Source organism: Coregonus clupeaformis, chromosome 19 (assembly GCF_020615455.1).
Source record: "Coregonus clupeaformis isolate EN_2021a chromosome 19, ASM2061545v1, whole genome shotgun sequence".
Classification (NCBI taxonomy): Eukaryota; Metazoa; Chordata; class Actinopteri; order Salmoniformes; family Salmonidae; genus Coregonus; species Coregonus clupeaformis.
In genome coordinates, this window is record NC_059210.1 from 15,673,649 (window position 1) to 15,694,728 (window position 21,080).

Genomic DNA, 21,080 nt, shown 5'->3' on the forward strand with positions numbered 1-21,080 from the left:
CTTAAGCAAAAATCCCAGTGGATAGATGTGCCAAGCTTATACAGACATACCCCAAGAGACTTGCAGCTATAATTGATGCAAAGGTGGCTCTACAAAGTATTGACTTTGGGGGGGTGAATAGTTTTATGCATGCTCAAGTTCTGTTTTTTTGTCTTATTTCTTGTTTGTTTCAACAACAAAACAATTTTTGAATCTTCAAAGTGGTAGGCATGTTGTGTAAATCAAATGATACAAGCCCGATTTTAATTCCAGGTTGTAAGGCAACAAAATAGGAAAAATGCCAATGGGGGTGAATAATTTCGCAAGCCACTGTATGCATAGATAATAAACAGCGAGTAGCAGCAGCGTAAAAAAGGGGGTCTGTGCAAATAGTCTGGGTAGCCATTTGATTAACTGTTTAGCACTCTAATGGCTTGGGGTTAGAAGCTGTTAAGGAGCCTTTTGGACCTAGACTTGGCACTCCAGTACTGCTTGCCGTGCGGTAGCAGAGAGAACAGTCTTTGACTAGGGTGGCTGGAGTCTTTGACAATTTTTAGGGCCTTCTTCTGACACGCCTGGTATAAAGATGGCATTAGCCAGTGATGTACTGGGCCTTACGCACTACCCTTTGTAGCACCTTGCGGTCGGATGCCGAGTGGTTGCCATACCAAGTGGTAATGCAACCAGTCAGGATGCTCTCGATGGTGCAGCTGTTTAACTTTTTGAGGATCTGAGGACCCATGCCAAATCTTTTCAGTGTCCTGAAGCAGAATAGGAGTTGTCATGCCCTTTTCACAACTGTCTTCGTGTGTTTGGACCATGATAGTTTGTTAGTGATGTGGACGCCAAGGAACTTTAAACTCTCGACCCGCTCCACTACAGCCCCGTCGATGTGAATGTATGAAAATATGGAGAGCGGTACTCAGTAATGTGTTGCATTGGATTTTCCCCAAACATAACACTATGTATACAGGACAAAAAGTGAATTGCTTTGCCACATTATTTTGCCTTATTGCAAACAGAATGCATGTTTTGGAATATTTGTATTCTATACAGGCTTCTTTCTTTTCACTCTGTCAATTAAGTTAGTATTGTGAAGTAACTACAATGTTGTTGATCCATCCTCAGTTCTCTCCCATCACAGCCATTAAGCTCTGTAACTGTTTTAAAGTCACCATTGGCCTCATGGTGAAATCCACGGGCGGTTTCCTTCCTCTCCGGCAACTGAGTTAGGAAGGAAGCCTGTATATTTTTAATTCAAACTAAGACACAATTTGGAACAAGTCAAGGGGTGTGAATACTTTCTGAATGCACTGAATTTAAATGCGTATCAAATCGTGCTTGAATGGAAACATTCACCTCCCAGTGTGCCCTAATGAATAACACCCAGGTGTAAATGTATATGCAATCCATAAGAATAATATAGGCTACACATATGCCTACCATGTCTGAATTGAGATGGTCAATCAACTATCATATTTTATCCTCAAATCTGTTTTTAAAATGCTGGATTCTTCCGTCCACTGACAAAGCAAAAATAGGACACAGTACCTTCATCAAGGGGGATCTGTTTTGATTGTCGCATAGGTTGAGCTTGGCTTTGCTCTCAACCAGGAACTGGACCACGTCTGTATGTCCATTGGCACAGGCAATGTGAAGTGCTGTTCTGAAATGTGAACAAGGGTGACATGTAAGTGGCAAACAGTCCTTTGGCCCTCCATTACAAGTTATTGCATCACAACTTGTAGTCGCACTGGTGAGAGCTGCACATTCTACCTGGTGCCCATCAAATCAAAACAACTTATTTTTTAGGAGGATAAAACCTTGAATTTGTTAAACAGTAAAGTGCATTATCCTCATAATTCCTATAATAAAAGTGTCTGCCCTACCACTGTGCATGCCTGTTTCGCTGGGGCCGGCTGCTGAGCGAGCCCATCACACTCACTCTCCCCCCCCTCATGTATATTGCGCTCAAACCACACTGATTTACAATCGAGATATCTGATACGGCTTTGAAATATGAAATTGCACATCGGCAATCGAATTAGGACTATATATAATATTAGTGCACATTCATCTCTATTGAACAAAAAAATCTGAAATTCTGGAGCCCTATTTTGAGAGTAAAATATAAAAAAAATAGCCTAATTGTCAACACAAAATTCATGACAATCACTGGATTAGGTTGAATATTCAACTATTTTGAATCATGCACTCCTGCTTGGACATGTTAGATGTATCAACTTATTTATTGAATACCATCTCAATAGCCTATTACACTTCTTAATAAAGCATTGTGAATGACTATAATGACTTTATAAGATGACTATAATGTATTATATTGTGCGACGCTGCAGTTTTTTTTGGGTGCCACCAAAACATGGGCTGGTGCCACCAACTGAAAAAGTTAGTGGCACCAGTGCCACCAGGGGAAAATATGTTAGTCTGGAGCCCTGCAACGGCAACGAAATGTTATCACTCTGGCTTGATTTGTAGCTACACTTAGGCTACACCATGCACGTATAAAAATGGTTTAAAGTTAACAACATAAAGAGTGAATGAAAGAGAGAGCATCACCTATTATTTAACCTCTGTGTGTAAAAAAAATATATAAATATATATATATATATATATATATATAGCCAAATACATTTAAACTCAGTTTTTCACAATTCCTGACATTTAATCCTAGTAAAATTCCCTGTCTTAGGTCAGTTAGGATCACCACTTTATTTTAAGACTGTGAAATGTCAGAATAATAGTAGAGAGAATCATTTATTTCAGCTTTTATTTATTTCATCACATTCCCAGTGGGTCAGAAGTTTACATACACTCAATTAGTATTTAGTAGCATTGCCTTTAAAATTGTTTAACTTGGGTCAAACATTGCGGGTAGCCTTCCACAAGCTTCCCACAATAAGTTGGGTGAATTTTGGCCCATTACTCCTGACAGAGCTGGTGTAACTGAGTCAGGTTTGTAGGCCTCCTTGCTCGCACACGCTTTTTCAGTTCTGCCCACACATTTTCTGTAGGATTGAGTTCAGGGCTTTGTGATGGCCACTCCAATACCTTGACCTTGTTGTCCTTAAGCCATTTTGCCACAACTTTGGAAGTATGCTTGGGGTCATTGTCCATTTGGAAGACCCATTTGCGACCAAGCTTTAACTTCCTGACTGATGTCTTGAGATGTTGCTTCAATATATCCACATAATTTTCCTTCCTCATGATGCCATCTATTTTGTGAAGTGCACCAGTCCCTCCTGCATCAAAGCACCCCCACAGCATGATGCTGCCACCCCCGTGCTTCACGGTTGGGATGGTGTTCTTCGGCTTGCAAGAAACCCCTTTTTTCGTCCATGGTCAAACAGTTAGATTTTTGTTTCATCAGACCAGAGGACATTTCTCCAAAAAGTAAGATCTTTGTCCCCATGTGCAGTTGCAAACCGTAGTCTGGCTTTTTTATGGCGGTTTTGGAGCAGTGGCTTCTTCCTTGCTGAGTGGCCTTTCAGGTTATGTCGATATAGGACTTGTTTTACTGTGGATATAGATACTTTTGTACCTGTTTCCTCCAGCATCTTCACAAGGTCCTTTGCTGTTGTTCTGGGATTGATTTGCACTTTTCGCACCAAAGTACGTTCATCTCTAGGAGACAGAACGCGTCTCCTTCCTGAGCGGTATGACGGCTGCGTGGTCCCATGGTGTTTATACTTGCGTACTATTGTTTGTACAGATTAACGTGGTACCTTCAGATGTTTGGAAATTGTTCAAGGATGAACCAGACTTGTGGAGGTCTACCATTTTTTTTCCTGAGGTCTTGGCTGATTTCATTTGATTTTCCCATTATGTCAAGCAAAGAGGCACCGAGTTTGAAGGTAGGCCTTGAAATACATCCACAGGTACACCTCCAATTGACTCAAATTATGTCAATTAGCCTATCAGAAGCTTCTAAAGCCATGACATCATTTTCTGGAATTTTCCAAGCTGTTTAAAAGCACGGTCAACATAGTGTATGTAAACTTCTGACCCACTGGAATTGTGATACAGTGAATTATAAGTGAAATAATCTGTCTGTAAACAATTGTTGGAAAAATTACTTGTGTCATGCAGAAAGTAATATCCTAACCCACTTGCCAAAATAATAGTTTGTTAACAAGAAATGTGTGGAGTGGTTGAAAAATGAGTTTTAATGACTCCAACCTAAGTGCATGTAAACTTCTGACTTCAACTGTACACACACACACACACACACACACACACACACACACACACACAGTGCATTCGGAAAGTATACAAACCCCTTCACTTTTTCCACGTTTTGTTTAGTTACAGCCTTATTCTACAATGGATTAAATTACTTTACATCCTCATCAATCTACACACAATACCACATAATGACAAAGTGAAAACAGGTTTTAGAAATGTTTGCACATTTATACTAAATAAGAGACAGAAATACCTTATTTACATATGTAGTCAGACCCTTTGCTATGAGACTCAAAATTGAGCTCAGATGCATTGTGTTTCCATTTATCATCCTTGAGATGTTTCTACAACTTAATTGGAGTCCACCTGTGGTAAATTCAATTGATTGGACATGATTTGGAAAGGCACACACACCTGTCTATATAAGGTCCCATAGTTGAAAGTGCATGTCAGAGCAAAAACCAAGCCATGAGGTCGAAGGAATTGTTAGTTGAGCACGAGACAGGATTGTGTTGAGGCACAGATCTGGGCAAGGTTACCAAAAAATATCTGCAGCATTGAAGGTCCCCAAGAACACAGTGGCCTCCATCATTCTTAAATGGAAGAAGTTTGGAACCACTAAGACTCTTAGAGCTGGCCACCCGACGAAACTGAGCAATCGGGGGAGAAGGGCCTTGGTCACGGAGTTGTCACGTTGAATAATGATTAGAAGACAGGCACAGGAATTTGTATTAGGGGTTTTATTTACTCCACCCAACACAAACACGTATATATATATATATATACAGTGGGGAGAACAAGTATTTGATACACTGCCAATTTTGCAGGTTTTCCTACTTACAAAGCATGTAGAGGTCTGTAATTTTTATCATAGGTACACTTCAACTGTGAGAGACGGAATCTAAAACAAAAATCCAGAAATTCACATTGTATGATTTTTAAGTAATTAATTTGCGTTTTATTGCATGACATAAGTATTTGATACATCAGAAAAGCAGAACTTAATATTTGGTACAGAAACCTTTGTTTGCAATTACAGAGATCATACGTTTCCTGTAGGTCTTGACCAGGTTTGCACACACTGCAGCAGGGATTTTGGCCCACTCCTCCATACAGACCTTCTCCAGATCCTTCAGGTTTCGGAGCTGTCGCTGGGCTATACGGACTTTCAGCTCCCTCCAATGATTTTCTATTGGGTTCAGGTCTGGAGACTGGCTAGGCCACTCCAGGACCTTGAGATGCTTCTTACGGAGCCACTCCTTAGTTGCCCTGGCTGTGTGTTTCGGGTAGTTGTCATGCTGGAAGACCCAGCCACGACCCATCTTCAATGCTCTTACTGAGGGAAGGAGGTTGTTGGCCAAGATCTCGCGATACATGGCCCCATCCATCCTCGCCTCAATATGGTGCAGTCGTCCTGTCCCCTTTGCAGAAAAGCATCCCCAAAGAATGATGTTTCCACCTCCATGGTTCATGGTCGGGGTGGTGTTCTTGGGGTTGTACTCATCCTTCTTCTTCCTCCAAACACGGCGAGTGGAGTTTAGATCAAAAAGCTCTATTTTTGTATCATCAGACCAAATTACCTTCTCCAATTCTTCCTCTGGATCATCCAGATGGTCATTGGCAAACTTCAGACATGCGCTGGCTTGAGCAGGGGGACCTTGCGTGCGCTGCAGGATTTTAATCCATGACGGCGTAGTTTGTTACTAATTATTTTCTTTGAGACTGTGGTCCCAGCTCTCTTCAGGTCATTGACCAGGTCCTGCCAAGTAGTTCTGGGCTGATCCCTCACCTTCCTTATGATCATTGATGCCCCACGGGGTGAGATCTTGCATGGAGCCCCAGACCGAGGGTGATTGACCATCATCTTGAACTTCTTCCATTTTCTAATAATTGCGCCAACAGTTGTTGCCTTCTCACCAAGCTGCTTGCCTATTGTCCTGTAGCCCATCCCAGCCTTGTGCAGGTCTACAATTTTATCCCTGATGTCCTTACACAGCTCTCTGGTCTTGGCCATTGTGGAGAGGTTGGAGTCTGTTTGATTGAGTGTGTGGACAGGTGTCTTTTATACAGGTAATGAGTTCAAACAGGTGCAGTTAATACAGGTAATGAGTGGAGAACAGGAGGGCTTCTTTAAAAAAACGAACAGGTCTGTGAGAGCCGGAATTCTTACTGGTTGGTAGGTGATCAAATACTTATGTCATGCAATAAAATGCAAATTAATTACTTAAATATCATACAATGTGATTATCTGGATTTTTGTTTTAGATTCCGTCTCTCACAGTTGAAGTGTACCTATGATAAAAATTACAGACCTTTACATGCTTTGTAAGTACGAAAACCTGCAAAATCGGCAGTGTATCAAATACTTGTTCTCCCCACTGTACATATACACACACACACATACACACGCATACATACATACATATACACACACACACACACACATATCTGTGACAGGAGATTACCAAGAACCCGATGGTCACTCTGACAGAGCTCCATAGTCCCTCTGTGGAGATGGGATAACCTTCCAGAAGGACAACCATCTCTGCAGCACCCCACCAATCAGGCCTTTCAAGTAGAGTTGCCAGACGAAAGCCACTACTCAGTAAAAGACACGACAGCCCGCTTGGAGTAGGCCAAAAGGCACCTAAAGGACTCTCAGACCATGAGAAACAAGATTCTCTGGTCTGATGAAATCAACATTGAACTCTTTGGCCTGAATGCCAAGTGTCTCATCTAGAAGAACCTGGCACCATCCCTATGGTGAAGCATGGAGGTGGCAGCATCATGATGTGGGGATGTTTTTCAGCGGCAGGGACTGGGAGATTAGTCAGGATCGAGGGAAAGATGAATGGGGCAAAGTACAGAGAGATCCTTGATGAAAACCTGCTCCAGAGCGCTCAGGACCTCAGACCGGGGCAAAGGTGAAACTCTCCAAATACAGGTGTGCCAAGCTTGTAGCGTCATACCCAAAAAGACTTGAGGCTGTAATAGCTGCCAAAGGTGCTTCAACAATGTACTGAGTAAAGAGTCTGAATACTTATGTAAATGTTATATATTTCCGTTTTTTATTTGTAATAAATGTGCTAACATTTCTAAAAACCAAGTTAATCCATTTTAGAATACGACTGTAATGTAACAAAATGTTGAGGAAGTAAATGGGTCTGAATACTTTCCGAATGGGGTGTGTGTGTGTGTGTGTGTCTGTATATACACTGCTCAAAAAAATAAAGGGAACACTAAAATAACACATCCTAGATCTGAATGAATGAAACAATCTTATTAAATAATTTTTCTTTACATAGTTGAATGTGATGACAACAAAATCACACAAAAATTATCAATGGAAATCAAATGTATCAACCCATGGAGGTCTGGATTTGGAGTCACCCTCAAAATTAAAGTGGAAAACCACACTACAGGCTGATCCAACTTTGATGTAATGTCCTTAAAACAAGTCCAAATTAGGCTCAGTAGTGTGTGTGGCCTCCACGTGCCTGTATGACCTCCCTACAACGCCTGGGCATGCTCCTGATGAGGTGGCGGATGGTCTCCTGAGGGATCTCCTCCCAGACCTGGACTAAAGCATCTGCCAACTCCTGGACAGTCTGTGGTGCAACGTGGCGTTGGTGGATGGAGCGAGACATGATGTCCCAGATGTGCTCAATTGGATTCAGGTCTGGGGAACGGGCGGGCCAGTCCATAGCATCAATGCCTTCCTCTTGCAGGAACTACTGACACACTCCAGCCACATGAGGTCTAGCATTGTCTTGCATTAGGAGGAACCCAGGGCCAAGTACACCAGCATATGGTCTCACAGGGGGTCTGAGGATCTCATCTCGGTACCTAATGGCAGTCAGGCTACCTCTGGCGAGCACATGGAGGGCTGTGCGGCCCCCCAAATAAATGCCACCCCACACCATGACTGACCCACCGCCAAACCGGTCATGCTGGAGGATGTTGCAGGCAGCAGAACATTCTCCACGGCATCTCCAGACTCTGTCACGTCTGTCACATGTGCTCAGTGTGAACCTGCTTTCATCTGTGAAGAGCACAGGGCGCCAGTGGCGAATTTGCCAATCTTGGTGTTCTCTGGCAAATGCCAAACGTCCTGCACGGTGTTGGGCTGTAAGCAAAACCCCCACCTGTGGACGTCGGGCCCTCATACCACCCTCATGGAGTCTGTTTCTGACCGTTTGAGCAGACACATGCACATTTGTGGCCTGCTGGAGGTCATTTTGCAGGGCTCTGGCAGTGCTCTTCCTGCTCCTCCTTGCACAAAGGCGGAGGTAGCAGTCCTGCTGCTGGGTTGTTGCCCTCCTACGGCCTCCTCCACGTCTCCTGATGTACTGGCCTGTCTCCTGGTAGCGCCTCCATGCTCTGGACACTACGCTGACAGACACAGCAAACCTTCTTGCCACAGCTCGCATTGATGTGCCATCCTGGATGAGCTGCACTACCTGAGCCACTTGTGTGGGTTGTAGACTCCGTCTCATGCTACCACTAGAGTGAAAGCACCGCCAGCATTCAGAAGTGACCAAAACATCAGCCAGGAAGCATAGGAACTGAGAGGTGGTCTGTGGTCACCACCTGCAAAACCAGTCCTTTATTGGGGGTGTCTTGCTAATTGCCTATAATTTCCACCTGTTGTCTATTCCATTTGCACAACAGCATGTGAAATGTATTGTCAATCAGTGTTGCTTCCTAAGTGGACAGTTTGATTTCACAGAAGTGTGATTGACTTGGAGTTACATTGTGTTGTTTAAGTGTTCCCTTTATTTTTTTGAGCAGTGTATATATATACAGACTACCGTTCAAAGGTTTGGGGTCACTTAGAAATGTCCTTGTTTTCGAATGAAAAGCAATTTTTTTGTCCATTAAAATAACATAAAATTGATCAGAAATACAGTGTTAATGTTGTAAATGGCTATTGTAGCTGGAAACGGCTGATTTTTAATGGAATATCTATATAGGCGTACAGAGGCCCATTATCAGCAACCATCAGTCCTGTGTTCCAATGGCACGTTATGTTTGCTAATCCAAGTTTATCATTTTAAAGGGCTAAAAGATCATTAGAAAACCCTTTTGCAATTATGTTAGCACAGCTGAAAACTATTGTGCTGATTAAAGAAGCAATAAAACTGGCCTTCTTTAGACTAGTTGAGTATCTGGAGCATCAGCAATTGTGGGTTTGATTATAGGATCAAAATGGCCAGAAACAAATAACTTTCTTCTGAAGCTCGTCAGTCTATTTTTGTTCTGAGAAATGAAGGCTATTCCATGCAAGAAATTGCCAAGAAACTGAAGATCTCGTACAACGCTGTGTACTACTCCCTTCACAGAACAGCGCAAACTGGCTCTAACCAGAATAGAAAGAGGAGTGGGAGGCCCGGTGCACAACTGAGCAAGAGGACAAATACATTAGAATGTCTAGTTTGAGAAACAGACGCCTCACAGGTCCTCAACTGGCAGCTTCATTAAAATAGTTAACGCAAAACACCATTCTCAACGTCAACAGTGAAGAGGCGACTCCGGGATGCTGACCTTCTAGGCAGAGTTGCAAAGAAAAAGCCATATCTCAGACTGGCCAATAAAAACAAAAGATTAAAGATGGGCAAAAGAACACAGACACTGGACAGAGGAAGATTGGAAAAATGTTTATGGACAGATGAATCGAAGTTTGAGGTGTTTGGATCACAAAGAAGAACATTTGTGAGACACAGACCAAATGAAAAGATGCTGGAGGAGTCCTTGATGTCATCTGTCAAGCATGGTGGAGGCAATGTGATGGTCTGGGGGTGCTTTGGTGGTGGTAAAGTGGGAGATTTGTACAGTGTAAAAGGGATCTTGAAGAAGGAAGGCTATCACTCCATTTTGCAACGCCATACCCTCTGGACGGCGCTTGTTTGGAGCCAATTTTTTCCTACAACAGGACAATGACCCAAAGAACAGCTCCAATCTATGCAAGAACTATTTAGGGAAGAAGCAGTCAGCTGGTATTCTGTCTATAATGGAGTGGCCAGCACAGTCACCTGATCTTAACCCTATTGAGCTGTTGTGGGAGCAGCTTGACCGTATGGTACGTAAGAAAGTGCCTATCAAGCCAATCCAACTTGTGGGAGGTGCTTCAGGAAGCATGGGGTGAAATCTCTTCAGATTACCTCAACAAATTGACAACTAGAATGCCAAAGGTCTGCAATTGCTGCAAATGGAGGATTCTTTGACGACAGAATTATTATTTCAATTAAAAATTATTATTTCTAACCTTGTCAATGACTACATTTCCTATGCATTTTGGTATATTTCCTATTCAAACTCATTTTATGTATGTTTTCATGGAAAACAAGGAAATGTCTAAGTGACCCCAAACTTTTGAACGGTAGTGTGTATAGCGTATCTTTGCCATAGATGACTCGTGTAAACTTCTAATTATATTTGTTGACACCTTACAGTCAAATTGTGGCACCAGTAGACTAGCTATCTAGCTATATAAACCACGCCCCTCCACAAACACACCTTCTCCGTTGTTGGTTACAAGGCAGTACTTATTTCAATTAGGTAAGAGAATATCATGTTACCGTTGGTGTATTAAAATTAGAGTTAGAGACCCCAGGAAGAGTAGCTGCTGCCTTGCTAATGGGAATCCCTAATAAATACAAATACAAATGTCACTATACCGTTAATAGTTCCACCTCCTGAATCCAAGTGTTTGACATGGGGAAGGGGCCAGTAACTTCATGATCAAACTTTATCAATGTAGAAGCAACAGTAATTTTTCATATTTTGATCATACTTTGATTTGGTTTTATCCAAATATCATCCAATTTCATGAAAAACATGATTTTGACTGTTCATGACATTTAAAAGATAAAGAATAGCATATAAAGGATAAACTGTGCTGCCTGCTGCGAGCACAGGGAAGTGGATAGAAGTAGCCTAAAGCTTAAGGTCAGTGACAGACAGGGTGAGCTAGAGGTAGCCTCCTGAAATAGGGTGGCAATAAGAGTAAGTAGTCTAAATAGCCTTGTCCGGTATCTGTGGCGCGAGGCACCTTGATCTACAAGTACACACCCTGCACCGGACTGAACGCTAGTCTATCGCAGGGTGGTAGAGACAGGGGAAATCATACTCAAACACTCGTCATGCATACAGTACATTACACAAGGACTGTCTAAGTACAGACCTCAGAAAGTAACAGTGGCAATACCAGCTACTAACTGGTAATAGTCTCATCTTGCGTACCTGTTCTCCTTATCAAGCTGATTGATGTCATTCTTCTTGGCCAGCTGCTTCAGTTTGGCCAAGTCACCCCCATAAGCAGCCTTGTGTACCTTTCCAAGGTCCTTCTCCTTCAAGTCATAGCCCACAGACAGCACACTCCCAGTGTCCGAGGTGTTAGGGGAGAAGCCTTTCTTTTTCTTGGTGAAGTTGAATATCTTCTTCATTGTATATGGTGGTTGCCCAGCTGACAGTTGGCAGACCGCATTGCCTTTGCGCCGTCACTACCTGACACTGAGGTGCCGCTGGAGGATCACCACAGCAGGCGTCTTTCCCATCCCTAAAAATAAAGCCGAGCAAATCGGATTAAGCCATTTAATAATGTCAAAGTCGAGAGAAGGTTGCTGCTTCACCATCACCTTTGGAAAGACTGAGACGAAGAACTCGCATCAAACTGTATATAGCTACAGTACATTTCAGTTCAATTAGCAGATAAAAAGCCATAGCGATTTTGGGTGCATGGGTTGTCATTAATAGTTTAACATATTGGTCTTCAGATTCTGCTTATTCGTATGCTGCAGACGATTGACAGGAGATCGTAGTACAAATAATGTACTGCTAAAATACTAAGATAATGGCATCATGCAGAACAACACAATTGACATATTCTATAACCAAGACTTGCTAGCTAGCTAACAGCTGGCTATAATATTGTGGTTACACACGCTCAGGCAAGATGTCATGTAACATTAGCGGATCAAGCATATAGATCCGACCTTACCTTGACTACTAACGTTAGTAGAATACCAAGACACCAATATTAATTTTCCAACCGGCACTAAGCCATATCAAAAGAGCATTGCTTGTAGGAAGATAATTCACTACAACCGCGGCGCTGTTATTTTGGATGGCTCACTCGCTCACTGTCATTACAGTCTGGAAGGAACGTTGATCCAGTCTGTTACCAAGACGGCTATGCACAACAAGTTTCAGAAACAAGTAAACGTTACGTCCATGTTCAAATGCAAATATTTGTGTTTATTTCACATGACCAAATATTACCTATCTAGCCATTTCATGTCGATTCAGACAGTTTTTGCCCATAATAATAACATATTCAATCAAGTAAAAACCGATTCACACTTTTTTTTCTGCCGTCTAAAGAAGCCATTCAATTGGCTAGTTACAGTAGTTAACTATGCAAACTATTACTAACGCGTTAGCAAGCCGTAATCGCCCCCAACGTCGTCACCTCCCAAACGTGCAGCAACCGCGACTTTTAAATGTGTAACAGTCAGCACAGGCAAAGCAAGAATGTTAGTTTAGCCCAGTAGTTGGTCCCAAGCTAAATCAATCAATTACATTATTGTTTTGTGCTAATAAGGTAGCTAACCAACTTGCAATTAACAAGCTAACGTTAGCTAGTTCCGACAGAAAAGTGATGGTAAAAATGTATGTCTACAGTACAGTTGCTAGCTAGATAGCTTCTGATTAGCTAGCTAATGTATTTAGTCAGCAGACTGCCCTGCGCGCTATCTTGACTGTCGCATGGTAGCTATAATTAATTTCACTATTTGCATGCAGAAAAGAGGTCTAATTTAGATAGTTAGCTAGCTAGATAGACACAAACTGACCTGTTGATCGCTGCTGCTACTTCTTCTTCTTCTTTGGGACTGAGTTGGCGGACCGCAGCCAACTGAAAGTTGCATACACCGCCACCTACTGTTCAAATCATGAATATTCATGCTTCTTGACATACTTTCTCGTCGGGTGATTGGTTGAGCGTTCGTGAGTGCGTGACGTCACACAGATGCTTTTCCAAGGCGTCTGTTTAACTAGCTCGTGCCGCCAACATGAGCAGTAGCAACAAAGATTATGGATAAACTGACAAGATATGTCTCTCCGCGCTAACAATGAGAGTCGGCTCCCGCCTATCCTTTCTATCGAGACGGGTGTTCCAATATACCCTCCAAACACCGGCTTCAAGGGCATTATCACTTTTATACAATGGGTTACCAACATATTCAAATAATGATTGACATATTTTCATTAAAAACGTTATTTTGATGAATTTATTCATACTATTTCATCCTTCCACAAGATATAGTCCCGACGCAAATCTAGGGTTGCTACCCAAGTCGGCTAGTCGTTCGTTCTATCGGTTCCGTTGCCAGAGACGAGACCCAGTCGTTCAGTCTTTTTGTTCTGTATCTATGGACGCGACCCAGTCGTTCATTCTAAATGTTCCATTGCCATACTGGCTGGCAACGTTCTTATCCTTTGCTTGCTAGCTAGCCAAATATGACTAATTTACAGTCACGTCAAACGGTGCAGCCAGAATAACAACAGTAGTTGCATTTGCGTGTGTTTAAGCTGTTTTCTAGGGACGTTTATTTGGAAACATCCATAATAATGAGCTAATGAGGCGCGATTTCGCTAGGCATAGAAACTGTACTCTCTCGTCAGGATACTGTTGCTCAGAGGAGCTAGCCAACCAACACAGCTAACACAATCATATCAAACTGAAGCTGGAAAGACCGCAACCTAGCTGCACTTCGTTTCGTTTTACCTTTTTTCAATTGAAATTTCTTTGTATACATATCCATAAAAATGATGCCAGCTAATTCATGATTTCGACTGCATGAGAAACGCTGCCTGCTTGTCTGTCTCCTCCAGACTCCTGACACTTTCATTACTATGGGACAGCTGGAGATCAAATTTGAATATTGAAACAATGTTGCAAATGTCGGAGAGACCGACAGCAAAGTTTATACAAATCTCTGCTGTTTAAAACTAAATGTTTGTCTAAAAGAAATGTGAGATAATGTCTAGATGCTTTTTATAGTGGAGATTAAGTTTATAAATTGCCTGGCTGGGCTGATGAGACAGTGGATTGTGCAGTCAGATGCAATAGAGTAAAAAGGCATTTTAATGTCATAGATTTAGCTGGTGGTAACTTGTGGAATAGACACCGGCTAGAATGCGGTTTTAACCAATCAGCATTCAGGATTAGACCCACCCCTTGTATAAATCTCACTATTGTAATCTTTTTTTGAATATTTGATTATGGTTGCTGATGTCAACCGCCTGTATTCAATGGAGAGAGATGCTATGCTACTCTCCTGACATTTTTTCTGTTTATTTTATTTGAGGTACTTTAACTTTTGAAACTATTGCCACTAGCAATTCATGTGTAATACTTTTTATTTCTTGTTTTTATTTATTTATTTGCTTTGCTTTAATGTTATTTTATAGTTTTTAAGAGAAAATATACTTGTAGTGATGTCCTATGTTAATTTGTTATTGTACTGTAATTACATTACATTTTAAAAAGAGAGAAAAAAAAGATGCTATGCTATGAGGCTCATTCATGAATATGCATAGCCCTGAGTGGCGCAGACCCTGGTTCGATTCCAGGCTGTATCACAATCTGGCCATGATTGGGAGGCGCACAAGTCCAGGGTAGGCCGTCATTGTAAATAAGATTTTTGTTATTGCCTAGTTAAAATAATAATAAAGCCATCTGGAGACAATGCTGATATAATGTTTTGTTTTTTTTCAAAAGGTGCGGGATTTCACATGTCCTACTTACATTTTACATTTTAGTCATTTAGCAGACGCTCTTATCCAGAGCGACTTACAGTTAGTGCATACATTATATTATATTTATCATACTGGCCCCCCGTGGGAATCGAACCCACAACCCTGGCGTTGCAAACGCCATGCTCTACCAACTGAGCTACATCCCCTACTTCTATCAGTACACTAGTAACAACTTAAGCATTACAAAACTTATATTTGATTAAATCTATGACATCAGGTAGTAAATAAGCCATTATTGTTTTTTAAACCAAATTCGACCTCCACACAAAAACACCTTGCTTGGTGGCCGAAATAACGAAAAAAATCGCCTCCTGCTGGAGGGAGACAGATTTGCCGCTGAGTTGTGCCTCTCTTCCTCTTCATCTCTGGTAGCACCCAGGCCCCCTGTGTCTGGTCGAAAAAAGCTCAGCCAAGAACTCGTAGATAGCTGCATCGCTGGAGTGACTTCCTGTTAAATTAGAAACATTTAATAAACAAGCTCTAATGTGCTGGTCCTTGTTATACAAGCCCAATTTCTCTCCACACAAAAGTTTTTATTTGGAATAGCGGTGATATTATAAATAAAACCTTGTTTTTTCATAATTGTTTTGCCAAAAATATCTTTGTGGTTAATCAACTTAGAAATTATAATGCTAGTCTTTATACTTAAAATAATTATTAACCAAATATAATTTTGTTATGTTGTATAAGGAATATTACATTTTAATGAAAGCTATTCCCAATGGAATCCTTAGTTTACTGAAGGCTCGATCAAGCTTTTCATTACATGCACTAAGTTACAGTGATAGTGTAGAAATGAATGGCATCAGATAAGAAATGTAACAACAATTTAATCAGAGTAAATATTAACAGGAAGTTTACCCCTGCTGCAATTTTTCAATGGGCATCTTCATTGATGTGAAATGGCAGTGTGTGTGGATTAATCCACATCAATATTTGAAAACTAATAAAGTAAGAAAAGTCTCTTACAAGATCCTTCACAGATGTTATCCTTGTAATAGTCTTATTTCTAAATATGTAATTAATGTAGAAAAATAATTTAGCTTTTGTGAATTAGAAAATGAGACTATCGAGCATTTATTTAGTGATTGTTTGCATAGTGAAATATTTTGGACAGATATGAAAATATACAGCGCATTCGGAAAGTATTCAGACACCTTGACTTACAGCCTGACTCTATAATTGATTAAATTGTTTTTTTCCTCATCAATCTACACACAATACCCCATAATGACAAAGCAAAAACTAGTTTTTAGACATTTTTGCAAACTTATTAAATATTAAAAACGGAAATATTACATTTACATACACTACCAGTCAAAAGTTTGGACACACCTACTCATTCAAGGGTTTTTCTTTATTTTTACTATTTTTTTACATTGTAGAATAATAGTGAAGACATCAAAACTATGAAATAACATATATGGAATCATGTAGTAACCATGTAGAAACGACAGTCCATCATTACTTTAAGACATGAAGGTCAGTCAATATGGAACATTTCAAGAACTTTGCAAGTTTCTTCAAGTGCAGTCGCAAAAACCATCAAGCAATATGATGAAACTGGATCTCATGAGGACCGCCACAGGAAAGGAAGACCCGGAGTTACCTCTGCTGCAGAGGATAAGTTCATTAGAGTTACCAGCCTCAGAAATTGCAGCCCAAATAAATGCTTCACAGAGTTCAAGTCACAGACACATCTCAACATCAACTGTTCAGAGGAGACTGTGTGAATCAGGCCTTCATGGTCGAATTGCTACAAAGAAACCACTAATAAAGGACACCAATAAGAAGAAGAGACCTGCTTGGGCCAAGAAACATGAGCAATGGACATTAGACCGGTGGAAATGTGTCCTTTGGTCTGGAATCCAAATCTGAGATTTTTGGTTCCAACCGCTGTGTCTTTGTGAGACGCGGTGTGGGTGAACGGATTATCTCCGCATGTGTATTTCCCACCGTAAAGCATGGAGGAGGAGGTGTTATGGTGTGGGGGTGCTCTGCTGGTGACATTGTCTGATTTATTTAGAATTCAAGGCACACTTAACCAGCATGGCTACCACAGCATTCTACAGCTCGACACCATCCCATCTGGTTTGGGCTTAGGGTTGTTTTTCAACAGGACAATGACCCAACACACCTCCAGGCTGTGTAAGGGCTATTTTATCAAGAAGAAGTATGTGGACACCTGGTCGTCGAACATCTCATTCCAAAATCATGGGCATTAATATGGAGTTGGTCCCCCCTTTGCTGCTTTAACAGCCTCCGCTCTTTTGGGAAGGCTTTCCACTAGATTTTGGAACATTGCTGCGGGGACTTGCTTCCATTCAGCCAAAAGCATTTAGTGAGGTCGGGCACTGATGTCAAGATCGGTGTGGAAGAATTTTGGTTCAAATTGCCGTGTCTTTTTGAGACGCGGTGTGGGTGAACGGATGATCTCCGCATGTGTAGTTCCCACCATAAAGCATGGACACTGTCAGTGATTTATTTGCTGGTGACACTGTCAGTGATTTATTTAGAATTCAAGGCACACTTAACCAGCATGGCTACCACAGCATTCTGCAGCGGTAAGCCATCCCATCTGGTTTGGGCTTAGTGGGACTATCATTTGTTTTTCAACAGGACAATGACCCAACACACCTCCAGGCTGTGTAAGGGCTATTTGACCAAGAAGGAGAGTGGTGGAGTGCTGCATCAGATGACCTGCCCTCCACAATCACCCGACCTCAACACAATTGAGATGGTTTGTGGGAACTCCTTCAAGACTGCTGGAAAAGCATTCCAGGTGAAGCTGGTTGAGACAATGCCAAGAGTGTGCAAAGCTGTCATCAAGGCAATGGGTGGCTACTTTGAAGAATTTGTTTACTACATGATTTCAAGCACCACCCTCCTTTTAAAGCTTCCAGTCTGTTATTCTAACTCAATCAGCATGACAGAGTAATCTCCAGCCTTGTCCTCGTCAACACTCTCACCTGTGTTAACGAAAGAATTACTGACATGATGTCAGCTGGTCCTTTTGTGGCAGTGCTGAAATGCAGTGGAAATGTTTTTGGGGATTAAGTTCATTTTCTTGGCAAAGAGGGACCTTGCAATTAATTGCAAATAATCTGATCACTCTTCATGATATTCTGGAGTATATGCAAATTGCCATCATCAAAACTGAGGCAGCAGACTTTGTGAAAATTAGTATTTGTGTCATTCTCAAAACTTTTGACCACGACTGTATATCTTCACCAAATCAATGCAAACTGGTATGGTTCCTAATGATTTGAAAATTTCCGAAGTTATCCCATCTGTAAATCTGGGGATCCCATATCTTTTACAAATTATCGCTCAATATCTGTCCTACCATGTTTTTCTAAAATCCTAGAAAAACTGGTGCATATGAGAAAGTTGAAACATTTCAATCAACACTGTATTCTATATGTGTCAAAGCGACGTGTATGCGGTAGGCGAAGTCAAGAGCAGGACACCGAGCTACTGGCAGATACTTTACTGGATACAGTGCAAATCCAAAGTACAAAAGGCAACCTCATACAGAGAGGAACAATACAACACGCACACATGGGCAACTGCCGAAAAGACCAAAACAATTACGCACAGCCGTGCGCCGACCCCGGCCTCGGGGACGGCCAGGAGGACGCGGAGCAGGGCGAGTCGGATGACTCCGGTGGAAATCCCTCAACATGGAGGGATCTAGGATGTCCCTCCTAGGGACCCAGCACCGTTCCTCCGGACCGTACCCCTCCCACTCCACGAGATACTGCAGGCTCCCCATCCGACGCCTCAAATCCAAGATGGAACGGACTGAGTACGCCGGAGCCCCCTCGATGTCCAACGGGGGCGGAGGATCCTCTCGTACCTCACTCTCCTGGAGTGGACCAGCTACTACCGGCCTGAGGAGAGACACATGGAACGAGGGGTTAATGCGGTAATTAATGGGCAGTTGTAACCTATAACATACCTTGTTGAATCTCCTCAGGACTTTAAATGGCCCCACAAACCGCCGACCCAGCTTCAGGCAGGGCAGGCGAAGGGGCAGGTTTCGGGTCGAGAGCCAGACCCGATCTCCCGGTGCATACACCGGAGCCTCACTGCGGTGGCGATCGGCGCTCCCTTTTGCCGCCTGATCGCCCTCTGTAGATGGAGATGCGCAGCGTTCCAGGTTTCTTCCGAGCGCCGAAACCACTCGTCCACCGCAGGGACTTCGATCTGGCTCTGATGCCAAGGTGCCAGGACCGGATGATAACCTAGCACACACTGAAAAGGCGTAAGGTTAGTTGAGGAGTGGCGGAGTGAGTTTTTTGCTATCTCTGCCCAGGGGATATAGCCCGACCACTCCCCCTGCCGATCCTGGCAATAGGACCTCAGAAACCTACCCACATCCTGGTTCACTCTCTCCACCTGCCCATTACTCTCAGGGTGAAAACCTGAGGTAAGGCTAATCGAGACCCCCAGACGTTCCATAAACGCCCTCCAGACTCTAGAGGTGAACTGGGGACCCCGATCAGACACTATATCCTCAGGTACCCCGTAGTGCCGGAAGACGTGTGTAAACAGGGCGTCAGCAGTTTGTAGGGCTGTAGGGAGACCTGGCATAGGAATGAGACGGCAGGCCTTTGAAAACCGATCCACAACGACCAAGATCGTCGTGTTCCCCTGGGAGGGGGGAAGGTCCGTGACAAAATCCACCGAGAGGTGAGACCACGGTCGTTGTGGAATGGGTAGGGGTTGTAATTTCCCTCTGTGTAGGTGTCTAGGCGCCTTACACTGGGCACACACCGAGCAGGAGGAAACATAAACCCTCACGTCCTTAGCTAAAGAGGGCCACCAGTACTTTCCACTAAGGCAGTGCACTGTCCGACCAATACCAGGATGACCAGAGGAAGGTGACATGTGAGCGCAATATATTAATCGATCACGAACCTCGAGCGGCACGTACTTCTGACCCTCTGGACACTGTGGGGGAGTAGGATCGGTACGTAACGCCCGCTCGATGTCCGCATCAACCTCCCATACCACCTGTGCCACCAGACAAGACTCCGGATGTATGGGAGTAGGCTCAATGGACCTCTCCTCTGTGTCATTTAGTCGGGACAGGGCGTCTGCCTTAGCGTTCTGTGACCCTGGTCTATAGGTGAGCGTAAATACAAATTGGATGAAAAACATAGCCCACCTAGCCAGGCGAGGGTTCAGCCTCTTCGCCGCCCGGATGTACTCCAGGTTACGATGGTCTGTCAAAATGAGAAAAGGGTGTTTAGCCCCCTCAAGCCAATGCCTCCACACCTTCAGGGCTTGCACCACAGCTAACAGCTCCCTGTCCCCCACATCATAATTGCGCTCCGTGGGACTGAGTTTCTTAGAAAAGAAAGCACAGGGGTGGAGTTTAGGTGGCGTACCCGAGCGCTGAGACAGTACAGCACCGATCCCAGCCTCGGACGCATCCACCTCAACTTGGAACGCCAAAGAGGGATCCGGATGTGCCAGCATTGGAGCCGAGGTAAACAGGTCCTTCAGATGCCTAAATGCCCTGTCCGCCTCAGCCGACCACTGCAGACACACCGGACCCCCCTTTAGCAAGGAGGTCATGGGAGCTGCTACCTGCCAAAAGCCCCGGATAAACCTCCGGTAGTAATTGGCAAAACCCAAGAACCGCTGCACGTCCTTCACCATGGAGGGAGTCTGCCAATTGCGTACGGCTGAAACGCGGTCAATCTCCATCTCCACCCCTGACGCGGACAACCGGTGTCCCAGGAAGGAGATGGACTCCTGGAAGAACAGACATTTCTCCGCCTTTGCATACAGGTCATGATCCAACAGTCTACCAAGCACCCGACGAACCAGGGACACATGCTCTGCTCGGGTAGCGGAGTATATTAGAATGTCATCAATAAACACCACTACACCCTGTCCATGCAAGTCCCGGAAAATCTCATCCACAACGATTGGAAGACTGAAGGAGCATTCATTAAACCGTATGTTATGACAAGGTACTCATAGTGACCCGAGGTGGTACTGAATGCTCTCTTCCACTCATCTCCCTCCCTAATGCGCACCAGGTTGTACGCGCTCCTGAGATC

The 21,080-nt window shown here is 43.2% G+C and overlaps 1 protein-coding gene across 1 annotated transcript in view; it reads right to left on the minus strand.

The window, feature by feature from the left end:
- The window catches only part of si:ch211-272n13.3 (ankyrin repeat domain-containing protein 26), a 111,757-nt gene extending 99,468 nt beyond the window's left edge, over nt 1-12,289 (minus strand). The window contains exons 1-3 of the mRNA XM_041837611.2: nt 12,182-12,289; nt 11,425-11,740; nt 1,531-1,645 (exon numbers count right to left, since the gene is read on the minus strand). Coding sequence (XP_041693545.2) covers nt 1,531-1,645; nt 11,425-11,627 — 318 coding nt within the window. The 5' untranslated portion in view covers nt 11,628-11,740; nt 12,182-12,289. The remainder of the gene's footprint in view (nt 1-1,530; nt 1,646-11,424; nt 11,741-12,181) is intronic.
- Between the last annotated feature and the right edge of the window lie 8,791 nt (nt 12,290-21,080).